Source organism: Trichomycterus rosablanca, chromosome 3 (genome assembly GCF_030014385.1).
Source record: "Trichomycterus rosablanca isolate fTriRos1 chromosome 3, fTriRos1.hap1, whole genome shotgun sequence".
Lineage (NCBI taxonomy): Eukaryota > Metazoa > Chordata > Actinopteri > Siluriformes > Trichomycteridae > Trichomycterus > Trichomycterus rosablanca.
The window spans coordinates 20,057,833-20,076,621 of record NC_085990.1 but is presented as its reverse complement, the minus strand read 5'-3'; the positions used below and the strand labels follow the sequence as shown (position 1 = coordinate 20,076,621).

At 41.2% G+C, this 18,789-nt stretch overlaps 1 protein-coding gene across 1 annotated transcript; it reads right to left on the bottom strand.

Annotated features, from left to right (window-relative positions):
- Nucleotides 1-1,184: 1,184 nt before the first annotated feature.
- On the bottom strand, nucleotides 1,185-10,265 carry im:7147486 (zinc finger protein 91). The gene is made up of 2 exons (XM_062991007.1): nucleotides 10,135-10,265; nucleotides 1,185-6,154 (listed from the first exon to the last, which is right to left on the bottom strand). Exon 2 carries the CDS (start codon nucleotides 6,097-6,099, stop codon nucleotides 2,179-2,181), a length of 3,921 nt encoding a protein of 1,306 aa, XP_062847077.1. The 5' UTR covers nucleotides 6,100-6,154; nucleotides 10,135-10,265; the 3' UTR covers nucleotides 1,185-2,178.
- Between the last annotated feature and the right edge of the window lie 8,524 nt (nucleotides 10,266-18,789).

Here is an 18,789-nt window from a genome sequence, read left to right as displayed (position 1 = left end):
TGGTGGGACCGGGGCGACTAGTCCTGATAGAGAGAAAGATGAATGCAGCTAAGTACACAGATCCTGGAAGAAAATCTGCTCCAGAGCACTCTGGACCTCAGACTGGGGCGAAGGTTTACCTTCCAACATGACAACGACCTGAAGCACACAGCCAAGAGAACAAAGGAGTGGCTTCGGAGAAAGTCTGTGAATGTCCTTGAGTGGCCCAGCCAGAGCCCAGACCTGAATCCAATCAAACATCTGTGAAAGGAGCTGAACATGACTCCTCCCATCCCCATCCAACCTGACAAAGCTTGCAAGGATATGCCAAGAGGAATGGGCAAAAATGTCCAGAAACAAGTGTGCCAAGCTCATAGTTTCTTTCCAAAAATGGCTTGAAGCTGTAATTGCTGCCAAAGGTGCATCAACCAAGTATTAGACTAAGGGTGTGTACAGATATGTAACAAAATTGCATATTTTCTGAACCCTGTTTTCACTTTGTAATTACTGGTGATTGTGTGTAGATGTTTAAGGCAAAAAAAGAACTCAATCTATTATAGAATGAGTCTGTAATGCAGAGATGGGGACTCGAGTCGCACGTAAGTCGCTAATGATTAAAAGAACCGCTTTCTGAACCAATCAGACCTTCTGATTTAAAGTGTTAGTAAGAAATGCTGTTATTTGCATGTATTTAGTTTGCAGCGTCACACAGATGATGTGTTAATGAAACGCTTGATTGGCTTTCTAACAAGTTCGTGTTTTACTTCACAACCGAGAAAAGTTTAAAGGTTTTTAATTATAAGCACATTTACAAAATAACGGATTATATATATAATGGGACACACGGTTATAAATTTAATAGCATCTGGAACAACATAAGCTAAGGTAAGCAGTGGTTATGGATTTTTTTTGCTGTGTTTTGGATTTTGGCCGCTGTGCCGTAATTTGCAATGAAAACAAAACTTCAGTTTAAGCATTTAACTGCCGGTACCTAGGAAAGGCACTAAGTAAAATGGCAAAATACAGTCGCTAATCTGTTGTTGTTTTTTTTGTGGAGAAGGTGAAAGGGGTGTGCAGACTTTTCAGCTTGACTGTATTTAAAAAAACCTGCCCAAAAAACAAGAAAAATAAATCTTTAAATGAGTTAACATCACACATAACATCCTAGCTGCTGTTACACAATAATAATTACAAAACAGTAACCATTAACATTTCTCAACCAGTTTATTAAAACAAATGGAAAACAAATAGCTTACATTTTCACTTAAAACTAAAACTTAAAAAGATAAAAACATTGCAACTTAAAACACCATGTCTTTTCTAAACGCTGTGCTGCTAACCATTAGAAAAGATGCAAAAACTACTGCTGTGAATTGAACACCTTCATGAGGACTGAATAAAAGAGCAAGTCTTAGTCTAAAACATTTTACATATTAAAACAATTGGAGTGGTGAATTTTATATATATATATATATATATATATATATATATATATATATATAAATTTTCATTATGCATTTTTTCCCCTTTTTCTCCCTTTTAGCGCGTCCAATTGCCAGATTGCGTCATGCTTCCTCTCCACCAATGCCAATCCCTGCTGTGATTGAGGAGAACGAAGCTAACCCACGCTCCCTCCGACACATGGGCAGCATGCCACATGCATTTTATCACCTACACTTTTGACGAGTGCAGTGCAGAGGACACACCCTGAGAGCACTCTATTCTCATCTCTGTGCAGGCGCCATCAATCAGCCAGCAGAGGTCGAAATTGCACCAGTCATGGGAGAGAGACCCCATCCGGCTTAGTCCCGCCCATATCTGAACAACAGGCCAATCGTTGTTCATGTGGCCGCTCAGCCTTAGCCGGTAGGCAAAGCTGAGATTCGATACGATGTATTCGAGATCCGAGTTCTGGTTCCAGCGTGTGTTTTTACCGCTGCACCACCTGAGCGGCCAGAGTGGTGAATTTTAACAAGGTTATTTGAACATCAGCACACAGATCTATACTGCAGAACCCCCAAGCTAGCACTAAATAATGCAATGAATAAAATGCACTGCACATTTTTTTTTTAACAGCAATGGGTATCTAGGTTTTTAACATATTTACACATCAACTATTTTGTATTTATAACTGTAATTTTTACTTCGACTACACAACAAGAAAACAAAAAGATCTCACTGACATTAAACTAGAACCAACTAGATATCTGCAACTGTTTCAACAGGTTCACTTGGAGCTGTGAGAGGCAGAAACTCCGTTGGAGATTGTTTCACATGTGTAGCATCCACTTTTGCTGGATCCAGTGCATTACCTGAAATGCGATGCACTCTCCTTCTGTGCTTTTTTAAGGATGCTAGGTGTGGATAGCTGCGCAGGCAAATCTGACACTTAAAAGGACGCTCCTGGATTTGGTGAGTAAGCCCCTTGTATATTTCGGCACTAAAACCAAGACCGCCGATGATGCGATGAACCCGCCTTCGATGGTTTCTCAAAGAACTTATGTCTGGGTAGCTTCGGGAACAGACTTGACATTGAAAGGGACTGGCATGGCTTGGTTGTAGAGTTCCCTTTAATGGTGGGAGCCCTCCTCCTAGAATATGATGAACTGTTCTCTTGTGGTTGATTAGGGACTGAATGTCAGCGAAGGTACAAGAACAAATTTGACACTTTAAATGCTTGGATTGGCTCCGTTGGACAGTCTCTGTTGAAAACTGACGAACAGCTTTGGACTGGCATTGTTGCACAGTCTCTGTTGACAATTGACGGACAGCTTTGGACTGGCTTTGGTGCACAGTCTCTGTTGACAATTGACGGACAGCTTTGGACTGGCTTTGTTGCACAGTCTCTGTTGACGATTGACGGACAGCTTTGGACTGGCTTTGGTGCACAGTCTCTGTTGACAATTGACGGACAGCTTTGGACTGGCTTTGTTGCACAGTCTCTGTTGACAATGGAAGAACAGCTCTGGACTGGCTTTGTTGCACAGTCTCTGTTGACAATGGAAGAACAGCTCTGGACTGGCTTTGTTGCACAGTCTCTGTTGACAATGGAAGAACAGCTCTGGACTGGCTTTGCAACAACTGAATGTCAGGTTTGGACTCAGAGTTGCCAACGTTGACGGAGATAAATGTCTTTGGTCGATGGACCTTTCTTAAGTGGTCTTTCAAAGACTGGAGTTTTGGGTAGGTACGTTGACATATCTGGCAGCAAAAGGCATTTGACGAGCTGCTTTGAGAAATTGTTGCAGACTGTACAGTAGAAAACTCAGAAACCCTGTTGATGCCATGGACGCTTTTTTTATGCTCCTCAAGCACCAAATGGCTGGAGCATTTATAGTCACATATCTGACAGATCGGATCCTCCTGCTGACTGTGTGTCATCAAGTGTCTCTTAAGTCCTTCCAAGCTACTGAACCAACGCACACACACAGGGCAGCGAAGAGGTTTGAAAGCAGGCCTACAATTATTAAGACGTATGTGAGCATCAAGGGCTAAGGGGTTTTGGAATGCCATGCTACAACGGGTACACGAGTGTTTGTTTTGAACAGCTGTATCTCCTTTGCAACTCCTACTGAGGTGTCTGAGCAAGGACTTGCGAAGTCTGAATACCTTCGTACATCTGTGGCAAACATATGGCCCTGCAAAAGGCCAGTGATTTAAACGTGACCTCCAAAGACTTTGAGGCTCCCTTTTTAGATTTTGCTCTGCCGACTGAAAACACGGTACCTGTTGAATCTGAGGCTGCACATGAGATTGCTGTTGAGGTGACCCTTTGTCCTGGATGTTTTGCCTTGACGGTTGCACGTGTAATTTTCGGTGTGCTTCCAAATCAGCCCAAGAATGCAAATTATCACCACATTGAGAACAAATGTAGGACTCCTGTGCATGCTTCTGCAGATGCTCGAACAAAAGCCTCGGACATGTGAAAGCAGCACCGCACTCGCAAGTCACTTTTCTGGGAAGAACAGCTGGTAGGGACATAATGCCCCAGTTTCCACCACCAGGACCTCCATTATTGCTACCATCCTGTCTGGATTGGTTCTTAGAATCTGGTGGCAACACAAATATGTTATCATGGCCTGCTTGGTTTTGCTTCATCTTATTCCTATCCATTGAGTATGGCTGTCTCACCGACTGGCACCTTTTCAGATGCATCTTCATATTATCTTTGCGGGTAAATGAGGAACCACACTGGGGACACGGAAACATTTTTTCTAGGACATCAGTGGATTTGTTTGGCTCCGTGAATCTTCCCGTCCTACAGATCTTAAGGTGCTGAATTAAGGTGAATCGCCGGGCATAGCTTCGTTGACATCGGTTACAAGAAAACCGCCTTACACCCAAGTCAGAAATATGCACACGAATATCTTTATTTAAGGTTAATGATTTTGTTTCAGACTTAACACCGGGCTCCACAATAATCACCTCATCTTCAGGTTTTTCTTTGCACACATCTAAACTTTTACAGCTTTCTTCATCAGTCAGCACATCTTCAGAATAACCCAGTGGTACAGTCCACTGCCCCTCTTTTGATAATTTACTTCTCTCTGTCTTTTCTTCAGTTTCCTCTTCTACCATTACAACATTTTCCATAGACTGCATTGAAGTAGTCTTCGACATGTTGGGAAGAAAAGGTGGGAAACTCTTGGGCAAACCTGACTGAACCTTGAAATCGTTTATCTTTTTACGTTTCTCTGTATTGGCACCAACATAGGCATGGCATGTTGATTGTCGCTTCGACAGAAATGGTTCTCTCGCATTAGACGCCCCATTTAAAGTGTAGACTTTGTAATTTTTTAGGGCTGGATCCCCAGCTGCCTGGCATTTATGTACTTTAAGTCTGTGTCTCCGTGTATAGGTACGATTGCACTGCAGACATTGAAATAACTTTTTTGAGTGCAGTGATGTAAAGAAAGACTTGAGTGTACCTCCGCGTGAGGAAAAACAGTCATGGTTAAATGGAACTGAAGGAACACTTAATACAAATTCTTGACAACGGCGACAAAATTTTACTCTTTCCTTCCTATGCAAAGCATGATGCATTATCAGGCTGTCCTTATCTTGAAAAATCCTGCGGCAGAGCCCGCACTGATGTCTGCCCTCGATGTTGTCCCGTATTAGCTTTTGATGGGTCTCGAGTGCCACCACAGGGCACAAAATCTTGGTCATGGATATTAGACTCTTTTTTGAAAAGGTGTTGCTGGGCTTGACAGTAAGCATGCCGTCAGGATGTGAAGTATTGTGACCTGAGGCTTCCTGGGTCAGCTGATTAACTGACAATTCCCTGTTTAATGTTGTCACAGCCATTGGAGCCTGTATTGGTGCCCTTGGTGAAACTTTTCGGGGAGGCAAAGCCCTTTTGTTTTGACCCAAATTCGTTTGGGCTGGTCGTTTACAGCTCATATAGGCAGAAGCTAGCATTTTAAGCAATGTATTATTTGCATTTGTTGACTTATGACTTTGGTCTGGTGATATGTCACTGTCAGAAAGCGATATGTGGTCATTTTTAAAATTGACATCACTGTCATTGTCAAAGGACTGGTCTTGCAGTTTAGTGGGAGTTGAAGGGCATAAAAGACTTGTTGGTTGCAGTTCATTTTGGTGTTCATGTAAGATGAGGCTATTTACAGGATCTGCATCTAAAGTAGATATACTCTCCTTTTGTGTATGTATCTTGTGTAGACCCTGTTCAGGTACGTTTTCCATACAAGGAGGTGAATTCTCACAGGACGGAATTCCGACAGGTTCAGAGACTGGTTCTGTTTTAGGTTCTTTCATTGACTCAGCAGATGTTTCAGTTTGTTGATCTTTTTGAAACTCCTCAGTAGGACTACATGCCAGAAGCGTTTCCTCATTTTCACATTTGACAGTATCCTGAGGAACAGAAGTGGGCACTGCCATGCAGCAATGCTTATCAAGAAGTTCTGTGCTAGCAAACAAGCTACCACAGTCACTGCAAGTGGGTGATGTCACCTTCGGCAGGCTGGAAATATCAGTGACATGAGATTCTTCATGTTCCATAAGAGACACCAAAGTATGAAATCTTGCTAAGCACGTCACACACCTGTAGGTTTTAGTTGTGGGAGTCCTTGTGGATTGTGTTTCCTGTAAACCAAGCATTGTCAGTGTCTGCAGATGGTTTGTTCACTTAGTAGCTCCAATCCTTGATGATTTTCTAAAAAAAAGAGAAAAAAGCATTTTTTAAAAATCTACATTGTAATTTTTTGTGTCATTACAATTACAGAATAAAAATATGAATTCTTTTCAGAAATAATAAACAGGCAACATACATTTTAAATACTTTTATCAGATAAGTAAAGTTCATTAAATGTACAGTAATGAAATAAGATGAAAATTAATTTCTAATGCCACTCAGGTGGCACAGCGCTAAAATACGCTAGCACACCAGAGCTGGGATTTCGAATACATCGTATAGAATCTCAGCTCTGCCATCTGGCTGGGCTGGGCGGCTATATGAACAACGACTGGCTGTTCATCCAGGGAGGGAGCCAGATAGGGACCTCATAACTGGTGCAATTACGATCTCTGCTGGCTGATTGATGGCGTCTGCACAATCGGGATGGGGGTCAGCACCAGTAGAGAGGAAGCATAAGGCAACTGGGTAAAAATTGGATGCGCTAAAAATCGCATGAAAATGCATAAAAAATTTATTTAATATGAACAACAACTAGGGCAGCGCGGTGGGTAGCACTGTTGCCTCACAGCAAGAAGGTCCGGGGTTCGATCCCCCAAGGTCAGGGTCCTTTCTGTGTGGAGTTTGCATGTTCTCCCCGTGTCTGCATGGGTTTCCTCCCACAGTCCAAAAACATGCAGTCACTGAATTGCCCTATAGGTGAATGGGTGTGTGTGTCTGCCCTGCGATGGACTGGCGCCCAGTCCAGGGTGTTACTGTGTGCCTTTAATTAACTCCTATAAAATTATTTGCATTAGATTTCTGCTACTAAATCCTAGCTTAGCTAGCATGCTTATGTTACACTGTGATGTGCATGTACGAGCGTTCTTCAAAAAGTGTTAGTACTTTTTCAAACTCTATTTATTAAGAATTTTAAAAACAAATGACATCACTTTTCTACAGTCACCTTCCGATGTATTTTTCCCAGCGTCGTACCAACTTTTTAGTGCCATCAGCAAAAAATGTTTTTGGTTCAGTGTGTAGCCACTGATGCACCACTGCTTTCACATCATCACATGAAAATCTTCTTCCCCTTAAAGCTTCTTTGAGTGGTCCAAAAAGGTGGAAATCAGATGGTGCTAAATCTGGACTATAAGCTCTCTCTCAGTCTCTCAGACACATCCAATTATTACTCCTCCCACCCTCACTGTTTCCAATCAAAGTATATAAGTGCGGAAACTTTTTGAAGATCCCTCGTGGCTAGGATGTAATGCGCATCTGCATAAAGAAGGTTGGACTGTGTTGCCCATGTGACCCAATACACTTCTTTATCACTTTGCCAGGCCCTAACCACATACTGCAGAGTTACAAGTGATTGTGAATGTGTGTATTAGAACACGGCAGAACAGACACTTGACATGCTTAACAGGATATCCGAATGACATGGACTCTCAGTCAAAGCATACATATTTAATTTCTAAGAACAGTATGTTATAAATGTCCTTCATGTCCTGATTTTTCATTTCTCTTAATTCTGTCTGTGTACCTCACATTCCGGATTTCGTTTTAAATGCTTGATATGTCTATTGTTTTCAACCAGATTTTCCAGTGACCAACTTAAAATGAATCACACTACATGTATTCATGACATTTAAGTAGTATGCACTGCTCAGCAACTGAACTTCTATCATCAGCTTGTGGGCTACAATTATTTCCAACATGTATAATAAGTAGAATGAAGTTCGAGCCAGCCCTTCAGCTACTCCAGCATCTATTCTGTATCCACTCTCATAAGCATAATCTAGGACTGATGGAAGATCTTTATTTGTCATATATGCATATACAGCACAATGAAATACTCTATTTGGAAATCCCAGCTTCCCAGAAGGGACAAAGCGCAGGTACAGCCATTGTACTGCACCACTGGAGCTGAAGGGGTTAAAGGCCTTGCTCAAGGGCCCAACAGTGACTGCATGGTACCTACAACCCCAAATCAAAAAAGTTGCAGTGTTCCTTACATTTACTTTGACTTTTATTTGATTCAACCCAGTATATTTCATGTGTTGTCTGCTTAACTTCAACTTAACTTCATGAGATGAAAAAACTAAATAATGATGTGATTCCAAACAGCTATTGTCAACAGGTGATTGTAATCATGGTTTGGTACAAAGCAGCATCCAGGAAAGGCTGAGTCTTTGATGAGCAAAGATGATCAGAGGATCTCCAGTTTGTCCACAAATGCATGAGAAAATTACTGAAATGTTTAAAAACAATGTACCTCAAAGAAAGATTGGAAGGGATTTGCATATTTCTCCCTCTACAGTGCAGAATATTATTAAACTATTCAAGGAATCTGGAGGAATTTCAATGCCTAAAGGCCAAGGGCGCAAGCTTAAGTTGAACGCCCGTGATCTTCGATCCCTCAGACGGCACTGCATCAAGAACCACCACTCAACAATAGCTGATATAACCACATGGGTGAGGGATTACTTTGGCAAACCTTTGTCAAGCACTACAATACAGAGTTACATGCACAAATGCCACTTAAAACTTTACTGTACAAAAAAGAAGCCTCATGTTAATCATGTCCAGAAGCGGCATCGACTTCTCTGGGCTCGGAGGCATCTAGGATGGACCATCACACAACGGAAACCTGTATTGTGGTCAGATGAATCAGCATTCCAGGTCTTTTTTGTAAAAAATGGACGCCGTGTTATCCGGGCCAAAGATGAAAAGGACCATCCAGACTGTTATCAGCAACAAGTCCAAAAGCACTGGCTGTGTCAGTGCCCTTGGCAAAGGTCATTTACACTTCTGTGATAACAGCATTAATGCAGAAAAGTACATTGAGATCTTAGAGCAACATATGCTGCCTTCAAGACGTCATCTTTTCCAGGGACGTCCATGCATTTTTCAACAAGACAATTCAAAACCACATGCTGCACACATTACAAAGGCATGGCTGCGGAAGAAGAGGGTACGGGTACTGGACTGGCCTGCCTGCAGTCCTGATCTGTCCCCAATAGAGAATGTGTGGAGAATTTTGAAATGAGAAATGCAACAATGACGACCCCATACTGTTGTACATCCAAAGACGTGTTTGCAGGAAGAATGGGACAAAATAAAAGCTGAAACACTAAATCACTTGGTCTCCTCTGTGCCAAAACGTCTTTCAAGTGTGGTGAAAAGGAATGGCAACATTACAATGTGGTAAATGCTTTACTGTCCCAACTTTTTTTGGAATGTGTTGCAGGTCTGAAATGCAGGAATGGATGTTTATTATATTAAGAAACTTGTACATGCACCTTCTAGTTGGTAACCCAACTGTCCACTACATCACATGACATGAACATGACAGATGACAGCAGACTATTGTAATGTTAAGTCACATTTACAGTTATGCCGTTGTTAATAACATTTTAATTCAATATTGTATTAACGTTCGATTTTCAGGGAGTACACAGGACTGAGCTCACACAGTTTGAGCAGGTTTCCATATCAGTACGAAACGATTATTAAATCAATTAGAAAATTATTAATTCGGTTCAAACCGGGCTCACGAATCGAATCGAATCGAATCGATTCGCCCGATTCATTTGGTTCAAACAGAAAGACATATAGTCACATATAGAGATTAGGTATATAGAGATTTTATGGAGATGAGCTCGCCGCATTCCAAATAACTAATTTGCATGATTAATCCTGAACTAACGAGAGCATTGTAACAGTATTACAGTAATCGAAGGGTGTAAACATGTTTGGTCTTTACAGTATTTTACAGTAAACAGCAGTGGTTTAGGCCTGGACTTTGAAGCGAGATGCAGAATAGAATTAAAAACAACCGAAACCGAACCACCTCGTTTCTACCAAAACAGACTATTTTATGATATTCTACACTTGCACACACATTAGCTAAAAATAACCCACTGTTTCATCTCCTCCATCTCTAGGTTACCGACTAACCACGGCTAACAATGATCTCCACTAAAATACAACTTCAGCGAGCAGTAAACACAACTTACTTGGATCATTTTGGAGTTGTACGGAACAGCGTTACACACCGAGGGAACAAATATCGAATCCGCACAATGGCTAGATCTAGCTCAGCATCCACATTGTTAGCCTCCAAGCTGTTAGCCCACAGCACGGTGCGGTGCACTGCACTGCCAGAGTGAGCAGTGTTGCCAACTCCTCAGTAAGGAAAGTAGCTATTGGCTGTCCTAAAAGTCGCTAGAAGTCGCTAAATGACGTCATTGCCTAATTTGCATATGATCCATTTGCATGTAATTGACGCTGTAGAAGAGGAATAACATCGTGGGAAAGACAAAAAGTGGGTAAAAAAACACCCTAAATATGTTTAGAACTACAAATGAACATTCTTCTGTTAATTCGTGGTTTGTTTTTGTTTTTTAAGAAAATACTGAGCTACTCTGGGCAGGGTTGCCAGATAGCGACAGTAATTTTCAGCCAAAATGCATGACAAAACACCCAAGACACAGGATAAGCAGATGGTGTTTAGCATTTCACAAATAATAAACCAGTTAAACCATCATGACCTACAAATTAATATCTTAAAATGTACAGATCAGTAATTATACATTATAAAGGACAATTTTTTTTTGCTTGCATGTCTTTAAAGTAGCCTGCCAAGTTTGTAAAATGCATTATTTGTTAGGACACACAACCCTTTGCATGTAAATAAAAATAAACTTGCAAGCAATGAAAGTTCAACCTCTCGTACATATGAGACTTGCTTACCTTCATATTCAACTCAAATCACTTGTCTAACATATGAATCACTGTGTTGATGGGCGTGGCAACAGTGTCTTGGACTGGAAAGAATAACCTGTCAATCAGACTTTTGACAACGGGTTGGATGTGGTGGGAGAAGGTAGGGAGAAGGGAGACCTATTTATATTCCGCCTGCTTTAGCAATAGCTTTTTTTATTTATATTTTAAGCTGCCAAAATAATTACAAGCCAGCCCAAATTTTGTCCACCTGCCAAAGTGTGTTTTTCCCTGCCAATTTCCAACAAAATCCGCTCATTTTGGTTGAAACCCGCCCAATCTGGCAACACTGACTGTGATACTGACCGCCCGTGCTTGAGGACAGTAACTGCAGAACAATGTGTTTTCACGTTCGAGTCTCCAATAACACCAGAAAAAGTCGCTAGATTTGTCGCTAGTCGCTTTTTTGAAAAAAAGTCGCTAGAGGGGTCTGAAAAGTCGCTAAATATAGCGACAAAGTCGCTAAGTTGGCAACACTGAGAGTGAGCAGTTTTGGGAGCAGTGCCAGTGGGTATTCAGAGACAATGACCAGCTATTTCAAAATAAAAGTACCAGTACAACGTACTGTGGGTAATCAAAATAACCGAGGCTTTTAGCGAATACTTTCATTTTTGCATGCTAACGACCAGCTTTATGGTTACCATGGTCACTGGTACCACCTGTAAACACTGGCTGCGTTACACGCTCATAACCTGTGCATACATACATGGGTGATTCTTCAATTGGGGGAACTTTTACGTCCCTAGGTTATAAATTAGTGTTAAAAATACTTTATTACAAAACAAATATTTTAGGTATTAAAAAGATCATTCATTGCATCACTAAAAAAAATTACATACCAAAATAATTATGATTTCCATTTTTTATGATGATTTAAACATCAATATTTTGCTACTTTGGCCTTGTCCCCAACCCAGACTTTAAAACTTCTCTGCTCTAATAAAATGCTAAAAAGTGATCAATTCATTATAAAAATCACAATATGAGTTTTATAATAACTTAAAAAGAAACAAAATGTAATTTTTTTTTTATATTTGTACAACCTTTGCATATTTTTGAGCAATATATTACTGTCCCCAGCATTATCGTCATTACCGCAAGTGTATGGTTTCTGTAGGGAATCATTTGAAGGTAACACTTGTTTATGTTGTAACCATGGAAACAAAGACTCGCAAGGAAGCACATGCCAGCCATGAGAGAAAATAGAAATTTTAATGTCTGGAAATGTGAGTAATTTCTTAAAAAAAGTAAAAATTCTTACCAACACATAATGACATTTTGCTATGCCACTTTGCAAATAAATATAAAATATAAAAATTCTATATAAGCTCAATTGTAGCCATCATTAAGTCTTTGCTCTAAAGCATGTAAGCATTATCTTGACATAATTAAAACTAAACTAATTTTATTTTTCAAAAGTTAAGATGGTAAAAAGAGCCCGCAATTGAAGAATCACCCACATATATTAGGATCTTGTCTTGCAATGTTCGTGTCTGATATGTGATTCCTTATTTTATCTACTCATAATTTGAACATATAAACAGCTAAGCAAATAAGTCCTTCATACCTCCTTATTTAATGTGTTGTAATGTGAAATGTCATGGTTTGGGGCCTGGCAAACTCTCCATTATAGAATCCACCATAAATTCTTCACTGTCAGATGGTGCTTGAGGAAAATGTAAGACCATCTGTTAAAAAATTGAAGCAGAGGTGGAACATGCAGCATGACAACGACCCAAAACATTCCAGTAAATCCACCAAGAAATGGCCAAGTCAAAGCCCAGATATTAATCCTATTGAAATGCTGTGCATGCAAGAAACCCCTCAAACCTCACACAGCTGAAGAAATTCTGCATAGAGGAGTGGGAAAATCTTTCTCCCAGTCGATGTCAGAGACTGGTAGATGGTTATAGGAAACGTCTAATTGAGGTTATTTCAGCCAAAGGGGGAAACACCAGCTATTAGGACATAGGGTGTCCTAACTTTTCCCTCACAATCAATTTCCATTTTTGTTCATTATATTTTACAACTTGTGTTTAAAAGTAATTTTTTTCAGTTTTATTTGTTTAGTTATATAAGCTCCATCTCTCAGTACTGTTCAAATGAAGCTCAAATGTTCATACTGTATGTTTAAATATGTTCAAAAAGACAAAGGTTCTCATGGGGTGTCCTAACTTTTTCACATGACTGTATATACTGACTTTGAGAATAAAGTTGCAATATTTCAAGATTGAGGTGGAAATATTTCACAAATAAAGTCATAATATTTCAAGAATTAAGCCAAAATATTATGGCCAAAGGGTGTGCAACAGGAAGTTAGCAATTAATATCCACAACAGAAATGGTAGTTACTCGTTACACAAGATTCATCAGTTCACAAGGTTATATCGAACACAGTCATGGACAATTTAGTATCTCCAATTTACCTCACTTGCATGTCTTTGGACTGTGGGAGGAAACCGGAGCACCTGGAGTAAACCCACACAGACACGGGGAGAACATGCAAACTCCACACAGAAAGGACTCGGACTGCTCAACCCGGGGATCGAAGCCAGGACCTTCTTGCTGTGAGGTGACAGTGCTACCCACTTTCCCGTTATTAGATGCTGAAACCGCTTTGTAAGAAACTGCATTTATGAAGTATTAAGTATTTTCACTTTCTCAAAGTCAAATCTACAAAAAAATTACAGTGGCCCTAAAATACCATCTTCCACCTAGTAGTATTTTCTAGCTTGCAAAGTATCAAAGGAATCTAATCATTAAAAGGTATCAGTATTTCCAGTTCACCTTACTTGCATGTCTTTGGACTGTGGGAAGAAACCGGAGCACTCGGAATAAACCCACGCAGACACGGGGAGAACATGCAAACTCCACACAGAAAGGACCCGGACCGCCCCACCTGGGGATTGAACTCAGGACCTTCTTGCTGTGAGGCGACAGTGCTACCCACTTAGCCACCGTGTCGCCCGGTTAATAAATGCACACTAAGAGAGTGATTTATCCTAGACAGATTAAATTTTTTTCTCAAATAATAGAATTATCAAAATGAAGAGTTATCACTTGGCCTCTTGGTTTCATTAAACCACTCATTCAACCTTTTTTGCACAACGGACTGGTTTCATATAAGATATAATTTCACGGACCGGCCGGGGTGGGGGGATTTAAAATAGAATAACTATACTACTCACAAATGAGCTTTTTTTGGCTGCAACGAGATGCTGCTACCACCTAGGGGTGATTGGAGACAATAACACCTGAAAAATAGTAGAGTTTTCATTGCTGATGTAGCAATCCCTAATTATTAATTCTTTCTGAGCGGCCCGGTAATAAATGACCCACCGGTACCGGTCCGTGGCCCGGTGATTGGGGACCACTGTTTTACATTGTATTTTTTACATTTATTATTCAGACAACCCACAATATCTTCCTCCCACACTACCATTGTTCACCTGCCTGGAACAGTTCACTTGCCAAGCCAAAGTGCCACCTGTAAGAGAAACAAAATTCTGACTGAAGCAGTGCTGGAGAAACAAGATAAAACCTATGAAGCAGTGTTGTGCATAAATGATTCCTTGAACAAAATAAATACCACACTCAGAGAAATATGCAATGCAGTAAAAAGTAAAACACAGTCAAAAATGTGTAATGCACTGGTTAAAGTTGTCTGGTTTGTGTTTCTCTTGAGTAGATGACACACCGTTTCAGAAACGTCCAATTAATTCCTATTTAATAATTTAGCCAACAGTTGCCCTGTACAGGCTATTGGACGTTTCTCTAAATAAAAGGCTGCATTAGGAAACAGAGTGCTTGTTTAGTGTAAATTCATTTACTTTTTATGTACTATGTACACCGATCAGGAATAACATTATGACCACCTTCCTAGTATTGTGTTGGTCCCCCTTTTGCTGCCAAAACGGCCCTAACCCGTCGAGGCATGAAGGCTGACACTTTTCTATCAGAATCAGCATTAACCTCTTCAGCAATCTGAGCTACAGTAGCTCGTCTGATGGAGCTACATCACACGGGCCGGCCTTCGCTCCCTACATGTATCAATGAGCCTTGGCCGACCATGACCCTGTCGCTGGTTTACCACTGTTCCTTCTAGCCATCACAATTTGGCCTTTGTCAAATCCTTATGCTTGCCTATTTTTCCTGCTTCTAACACATCAACTTTGAGGATAAAATGTTCACTTGCTGCCTAATATATCCCACCCACTAACAGGTGCCGTGATGAAGAGATATTCTGCTGTTTGCTGTTATGCCTGGTCGGTGTATTATATAATTTTTTAGTTAATACTCTCAAGTGCAGTCATGTCAAATGACACTTTCGGTGTCTTTCGGATGTTGTACACGCTTTACGCGTGGTCAGGCGCACATTTACAAACATTTTGAGACTATGGACACAAATTTGTTTTGCGAGTGTTTCATGAATGAGGCCCAGAGTTTCTTACATTTATTATATTGCAGACAGTACAAGCCTAAGATATTTCATGTTGTCTAGTTAACTTTATTTCTTCTGTTAATGTAAATCCATTCTAGCATTTCAGTTAAGCATTTACCATTTTGTAATGTTGTCATTTCTTCTCGCAACACTAAAATATGTTTTGGCACCGAGGATACTAAGCAATGAAATGTTTTGGGTGTTGTTTTGTCTTATTCTTTTTGCAAACATGTTTTAAGGTGTGCAAAAAGTAAGTGGAAAGTGCACTTTCTTGGTTTATTAGAACCAAATGCAGCAACACTTCTAAAGCATACCTGAGAATCAGCTCTGGGCTAAGTACTTGTACTCCTTGAGTAGCAAGCTGAGTCACCCAAAGCCTCCTTTTGTTATGTGTCAGGTCTGTATGTAGGCATAACATTATGACCACTGACATGATTTACACTGATTATCTCCTCATCATGGCACCTGTTAGGGGTGGGATATATTAAGCAGCAAGTGAACATTTTATCCTCAAAGTTGATGTGTTAGAAGCAGGAAAAATGGGTGAGCTTAAGGATTTGAGCGAGTTTAACAAGGGCCAGATTGTGATGGCTAGACGACTGGGTCAGAGCATCTCTAAAACTGCAGCTCTTGTGGGGTGTTCCCGGTCTAAAGCAAATGCTGGTTCTGACAGAAAGGTGTCAGAATACACAGTGCATCACAGTTTGTTGTGTATGGGGCTGCATAGTCGCAGACCATTCAAGGTGCCCACGCTGACCCCTGTCCACCACCGAAAGCGTCAACAATGGGCACGTGAACATCGGAACTGGACCATGGAGCAATGAAAGAAGGTGGCCTGGTCTGATGAGTCACAATTTCTTTTACATCACGTGGATGGCCGGGTGTGTGTGCGTCGCTTACCTGGGGAACACACGGCACCAGGATGCACTACGGGAAGAAGGCAAGCCGGCAAAGTGTGATGCTTTGGGCAATGTTCTGCTGGGAAACCTTGGGTCCTGCCATCCATGTGGATGTTACTTTGACACTTACCACCACTTGCATTGTTGCAGACCATGTACACCCTTTCATGGAAACGGTATTCCCTGATGGTTGTGAAAACACTTGGCGTAAGGCAGGAATATCCTGGAGAGGACACTAATCCATTACAGGACTGCTGGCATGTCAAATTCTAACCTTACCGTCTGCATGCCACAACAGAAATAGAGATTTAAATGTCATATTTTTTTTTATGTTTTATTATCTAGATTTGGTAAGCATGTGAGAACCACCTTAGATTCCTGTTCTGTGCTTTGGGGATATTGAATTTAAATGTTCTAGACGACAATGTTGCAATAAAACTTCTAACCGTCAGGTAAAACTTGTGGGGTCTGCCAAGGATCTCTTGGTTGCTGCCAGAACATGGATCTAGTAACCCAGCACCTTCTGGAGGCAATAACAGTGGATGTCAATCCAGAAAGCCCCACCAGCTTTTTTTGTACCACTTCCTATCCTTGAGGTGCATATTGAACAAGGTAAAATGAACATTGTGGGCCCATTGCCACATTTGGCCTGGAAATTACATCCTCGTCATCATGAACTATGCCACCAGCTACCTTGAAGCAAGTGGTAACCAAGAATGCCTGCAACTGTGACCTCTTGTGTTGTTTGCTACATGTAAGATTCTATAGGCCTCTGCCTTTTTGACATAAGGCCTAACAGGCTGCTGAACATGACCAGGAAAGAGTAGGAGCTACAACCATTTGCCTTCTGCTCAGTTATAGAGCAGCAAATGCAACAATGCATAGCAAAGGTGGGGTACGTCAATCCAGAAAGCCCCACTAGCTTTTCTTGTACCACTTCTTATCCTCAAGGTGCATGTTAAACAAGTTAAAATGAACATTGCGGGTTTATTGCCACATTTGGTCTGGGGATTACATCCTCGTCATCATGACCTATGCCATTAGCTACTTCGAAGCAAGTGGTAACCAAGAACGCAACTGTAACCTCTTGTGTTGTTTACTACCTGTAAGGTTCCACAGGCCTCTGCCTTTCTGGCATATGTCATTACAGGCTGCTGGACATGGCCAGGAAGGAGTAGGAGCAACAACCATTTGCCTTCTGCTTAGTTGCATAGGGAGAGTGGGGTACATCATGCAAGAACACCACCTACAGTGGTTATGCTCAGCTTCAAGAGTTTCAAACAGGTGAGCAGGTCATGGTGCTACAATCTACAGCCAACTGCTAGATCATGACCACATGGAAAGGGATCTACACTGTGGTGAAAAAGCGTGGCCCCATCAACTTTAAACTATACCAACCAGGCCAACATAGGGGTAAGCAAACATATCACAATCTTTCTAAAACTGAATAGAGCCAATACCTCCCTTATCTGCATTGGCCAACACACAGGACTTTAAGAAGCTTTGTGAGCAAGCAGAGATGTGGCCTGAACTCTCAAGACTTATCCAAGAGTAGTGGTAAGGCAGCATCTCTATAGTGTTTCTTTGGCCCAGTATCAGGCTGTTGGGTGTGGCCAAGGTTGTCTTCGAGCATGCTTCTTTCCAATAGCCTTTGGTTAGATCTAGGAGGTATGATCTTCTGAGGTGCTTGATAAGTTGAGGGAAGCTGGGGTAATCAAGAAGTCACCCAGGCTGTGCTGATGCTGAATGGATTCTACGGTTCTGTAATGACTGTCATAAACTCAACAAGGTCTTCGGATTTGACACCTATGCCAGGTGGTTAAGCTTGTCAAGCACCTCAGGAGACCTCTAACCAAAGGCTACTGGGAAGAAGCATGCCCAAAGACAACCTTGACCACACCCAACAGTCTGTGGCAGTACAGAGTTTTACCCACCATCACCACCATGACATGGCCTACCTTAATGATGATGTCATTCACTTGGAAAGCTGGATTAAATACCTTACACAACTCTAGAAGGGCAATCCATGAGGCAGGGCTGACCAATCTAAAGAAATGCCACCTAGGGCTGGCTAAGGCCCAGTACCTTGGATACCAGATTGGTTAAGGTCTCTTGGTTTGTAAGTCATTGGTTGTCAAAGATTAAAGCAGTCAAAAATCTTCTCTTAACCTAAAACAAAAACAAGTGCATACATTTCTTAGATTAGATCACTTCTCCATAGCTTGCCCTCTTTCAGACTTCAAAAAGCAAAGTAGAAAAGATTAAGTGGACCCAGACATCTACCTCTGCATTTCAGTGGCTAAAAAAAAGGCTTCAACATCAGAACCAGTACTGGTAAACCCAGATGTTACCAGGATTTTGTCCTGCAGACAGACATATCAGAAACAGTTAGATGCCTGTGCGGTTGCTATAGTAATAGGAGAGCAGGTGGAAAGGGGTAGAGTGAGAAGCTGCACATAAACTCATACAAGGTCTTCATAAACTCAACAAGGTCTTAGGATTTGACACCTATGCCAGGTGGTTAAGCTTGTCAAGCACCTCAGCAGACC

Bases quoted from the DNA above. Each gene is read 5' to 3' on its own strand.
- im:7147486 (XM_062991007.1), bottom strand. From the start codon at position 6,099: ATGCTTGGTTTACAGGAAACACAATCCACAAGGACTCCCACAACTAAA.